This window comes from Arachis hypogaea, chromosome 13 (genome assembly GCF_003086295.3).
Source record: "Arachis hypogaea cultivar Tifrunner chromosome 13, arahy.Tifrunner.gnm2.J5K5, whole genome shotgun sequence".
NCBI classification, from domain to species: domain Eukaryota; kingdom Viridiplantae; phylum Streptophyta; class Magnoliopsida; order Fabales; family Fabaceae; genus Arachis; species Arachis hypogaea.
In genome coordinates, this window is record NC_092048.1 from 24,978,532 (window position 1) to 24,982,701 (window position 4,170).

General features: G+C 36.2%; 1 protein-coding gene across 4 annotated transcripts; it reads left to right on the forward strand.

Annotated features, from left to right (window-relative positions):
• The first annotated feature begins 412 nt into the window (after positions 1 to 412).
• On the forward strand, positions 413 to 3,641 carry LOC112737761 (uncharacterized). Of its 4 annotated transcripts, none has more exons than XM_025787833.3 (5): positions 413 to 1,144; positions 2,377 to 2,434; positions 2,506 to 2,623; positions 2,736 to 2,853; positions 3,010 to 3,641. In XM_025787833.3, exons 1-5 carry the CDS (start codon positions 566 to 568, stop codon positions 3,061 to 3,063), a joined length of 927 nt encoding a protein of 308 aa, XP_025643618.1. In that variant the 5' UTR covers positions 413 to 565; the 3' UTR covers positions 3,064 to 3,641. The 4 variants fall into 4 exon arrangements, with proteins under 4 accessions (XP_025643618.1, XP_025643616.1, XP_025643613.1 ...); XM_025787831.3 differs by having other exon boundaries at positions 2,506 to 2,638; positions 3,010 to 3,228; XM_025787828.3 differs by having other exon boundaries at positions 2,506 to 2,638; positions 2,736 to 3,099.
• The last annotated feature ends 529 nt before the right edge of the window (positions 3,642 to 4,170 follow it).

Sequence of the window (4,170 nt, forward strand, 5' to 3'; positions counted from 1 at the left end):
TTCGACACATACATAAAGAAAAAAAATTCAGATCCTATTCTCCACATTCATCCAATCATTAACTAAAAATAAAAAGTTATATTTAAAAACTATATGAAATAAAAAAGTGTACTAAAACTAGAATAAAATTTTAAATTATATACAAATTAAAACAAGACGCAAATAAATTAGAAGACAATTCAAAGTAACAAAATCTATATATATGCTTCAAATGATGTGATTTAATTTATTTTGTAAAATAAAGATATTTCTATGATTTTCTATCACAAGATTTTATTTAAAAAAATAAAATAATTAAATTATTTATTTTAAAAAAATCCCAACTTTAGTGTCTTTATTATAATATATTAAAAAAAAAAGTTAAATGACTGTCGCCTTACACCGCGAGTCCGCCGACGTGCTTCATCGGAGTTAAAATTTCAAAGTCAAGGAAGTTGATCTCCTCAATTACCATTACCAGCTCCCAAATCTCATTTCCACGCCAAAACGCTATTAAACCTCTCTTCAACCCGCAACAACAAATATTTCCATTCCAAAAAATTCAAAACCCTAATTTCCCGCCAAAATGCCGTACCCCGTCATTGTCGACGACAATGACATAGACGACGCCGCTTTGTGGGCCGTAATCGATTCCGCCGCAGCATCCCACTCCTCATCGAAATCCAAAACCCTACCAACCATCACTTATCCCAATCAACGCCAATCCCCTTCTCCGGTATCCAAACCATCGCCGTCGCCGGTATCGTCACTTCCGCCGGGAAAGTTCCACCGGATATCGCGGGATTCCGGCGAGGTTGTGCAGGAGTCGTGGGCTTACCGACCGCCGAGGAAGGTGGCGAGGATCGCTGCTCCTCCAGAGGCCAACGTGAGCGGCAGCCCTCTCGCTATGGTCAGGACCGTGGAGAGGACACCGCCAACGAAGGCCTATGCGTCGCCGGAGTCTTACCTGTCGCCGGGGATTGGAAAATTGACAGGGCAAGAGGTGAGCGGGAGCTGCACGGAGTTGTCGCCACAGTGTTTTGGCGGCGGCGGAAGGAGGAGCGAGAAGGTAGATGAGGAGAAGGAGAATGGCATGTGGCATGGCTTGTCTGGAAGGTTTCCTTCGGTTTCTTTGTTCAAGGAGTACCAAAATGCAGCTATGGCGGTAATTATTCTATTTCATTTGTCTCTATGATCGGTTCTAGGTTCAGCTTTTTACTTCTTTTTTTCTGTTTAAGCTGAATTTGAATAATGAGCGGTAGAATAAATGATGGTTTTGTGACTTGATTTTGAAGTTGCTGTTTGATTTACGAGGGAGAATAGAAGGGATACTAAGGAGCATAGAATTTGCATGGAAAAGGAGGTTTTACGAGCATAATTGTTAGTAGAGTAATTTTTTTGATAGAGTGTTAGTATAGTTGTGTTGCATAATTGAACAAGAATTATATTTTTTTATTTATTACATGATCCAAAAATATGATTTATCATCTCAGATTATTTGTTTTTTGTAGGATTGAACACTTAACAATCTGTAAAATGCAAAAGTATAACTGGCAATTTGATCGTAATCTTTTCTATATAAGTTCACTGCTTAAGTGCCATTGTTCGACCAGTTTCTGTCGATTTAGCATTTTGTGCTTCATATCATGTTCTTGAACAAGATAACATAACTAACCACTTTCTATTCTTAACATCTGTCATGCTTCTTATAATTTTTTTCGACAAAAATAACACACATTAAACCACTGATTAGCCCTTGAATGGAAAGCTACTACAACGGACATTTTTGTAAGGGCTGTAGTGTGTACAAATTATAAGTTGTTTTCTTCATGTTAGTCTCTTCAGGTATTTGCTTGTGAGGCTTACTTGCTTATTCTGTATCACATTAGAATATCCAACAGATAAGTTTCTCCAGTGCTTCTGTCCTTTACCTGTCATCAATATTGAAACTTAAAGCGTCTGATTCCTTTTTTTCCCTACTTTTTATACCTCTTTTTTTATCCTAATACTTGGACAAATTATTGCTGCATTGCATCTTTTTTTCATTTGACAATGCTAACTTGAGGAACATATTTTTCTTGAATATGATAACTTAACGGCTTGCTTGTCCAGACTCGAGATAAATTCAACGCCTTTAATTTTTTGTATTTTTTAACCTTTATAAAACATAAAATACTACTTGGATTATGAGTAGATACTCCTGGTTTGGATTATTGTATTTGAGTCAGTTTGACATGTTTTTGCCCCTGGTTTTGCATATAACAACCCAATTATATTTCCACAGGACTTTATGCAAGTGTCAGAAGATATAAGAGTTCCTGTGGCGCAATTAGTTTCCTTTGATTAGGATGTACCTAATAAATAAATCCTTTGTTGTTCTGTCAATGTCAATGACAGATTTTGGAGAAAACTGATTACACTTTGATTTCAGGAAAGTCTTTCATTAAAAAAACAGGTAAACAAAGTTACTGTTGTCTTTCCTGGGAAAACGATACAGTAGTTGTAACATTGATGAGTTTTTTACAGGTTGGAGAAAGATATCTTGCTACTTTAATATTTCTTATGAAATCAGAGATAAGAACATTGAGTTTGATGAGAATCGCAATGTTCAGCGTGCTGAGTTTGTTGTTCGTGCATACATGCAGTATGTTCTTGTTTGGTAGTTTCAACTAATTTTCTTCCAAATGATTTCTATTTTTGCCTCAACTATTGCAATTGGCCTTGCTAATTTTTTTTTTTCTTTTGCATTTCATCAGGGGTGGCAGATTCTCAGATGGCTGGGGCTCTTGTGAGCGATGTGAAAAGAGATTTCAGAAACCAAATCATGATATTCCAAGCACAGCTGAGACCAGAGCCAAAAACAAAGCTTGTCAGGTACGTCATTTTTGGTGTGTACTTTGTCTATTTTATTTTGTTTTTGGTACATTGGGAGCAATGAGGTTTGGATCTAAGACTTCTTACAAACTACTCAACTAAAAGCTTTCAGACCAACTTAGACCACAAACATCTAGCACGCTGTTACTTTTACAGGATTTGCTAGGAATTGGAGAATACCGACCTGGTGCAACAAGTCAAGTTCATTGATTTTGCGGATACATTCTGTTCTGTTCTTTGTAATGATTTGGTATCCCTGAAATATTTTCTTTATCCACATGCACTATATAATTTGTTGGAGGGAGAAAGTAAACTAAAAAGTTGTAAATAAAAGTGCACCCTATTTTTTAGCAATTCTAGGTGAATTGCTGTAAATCCTAACATAATAGTCAATTAGCAAGTATTTGGTGTTTTAGCATTCAACATAAGAATTGCGTTCCTTGGGCAATGGCCAGCAAGAAAAGCTCTTCAATTCAGTTGGAGGTGAATGCCAGATCCAAGGAGAATCATGAACGAGGGATCCATATTTGGCTAGAATATCTGTGGAAGTTTATACCTTCCCTCAAAGTATGACTGCTGTTCACAGTCCAGTCCTCAAGCAACCAACATTTGATGGTATCAATACCATTGTCTAGCTTTAGAAAGCTTGGCTTGAGGTTTAAAAACGGTGGTATAAAATGTATTCCTGCCTACCTAGCAGGTTGGTCTGTATTTTACTATATGCTCAATATACATTTTGCTCTAACTTCTAGTTCTACTTCCCTTTTACACAGTTTACATTGTATGGATGGAGGACATGAGTCTTGTTTTCGTTGAAGTTTTCAAGTAATAACCTCCCCAAACCTATCTTGAGCATCATTCAATATTGTCAAAGACACCACCTTTTCAACACAGATAACCCTCGTATAGAAATTCTTTCTCTACACCTCTTGCTTCGCTTCTGCGGATTGTTCACCTCTGGATAGTTTCTTTTTTTTCGGTTCACTTAATTTAGGTAATTAGTTGATTTAGGGTTTCAATTGATGAGGTGTATCTTGATTTCACTAATGCTTGTTCTTGATCTAGCTAATTAGTTAATTTGTTGATTGGTTCATTTAGTTCTTGATTTAGCAATTTAGATCATGGGATGATTAGTTGATTCCATACTTGAGGTCTTCATCACAAACGTCACCATCTCAATATCGAGCATCAACATCTCATTTTAAATTTTTACCCTAAAGATCAAAACGACAAATATGTACTAAAGATTTTGCAACAAAAATAACACAAGCTCACTAATTGTCTTATAAGTAGCAAAAGATTTTCTTTTTTTCTTTG

Excerpts from the sequence above, each read along its gene's own strand:
- LOC112737761 (XM_025787828.3), top strand. The coding sequence starts at position 566 with ATGCCGTACCCCGTCATTGTCGACGACAATGACATAGACGACGCCGCT. Across the intron at positions 1,145-2,376 it reads ACCAAAATGCAGCTATGGCG|ATTTTGGAGAAAACTGATTA; the intron begins GTAATTATTCTA and ends TGTCAATGACAG. Across the intron at positions 2,435-2,505 it reads GTCTTTCATTAAAAAAACAG|GTTGGAGAAAGATATCTTGC; the intron begins GTAAACAAAGTT and ends AGTTTTTTACAG.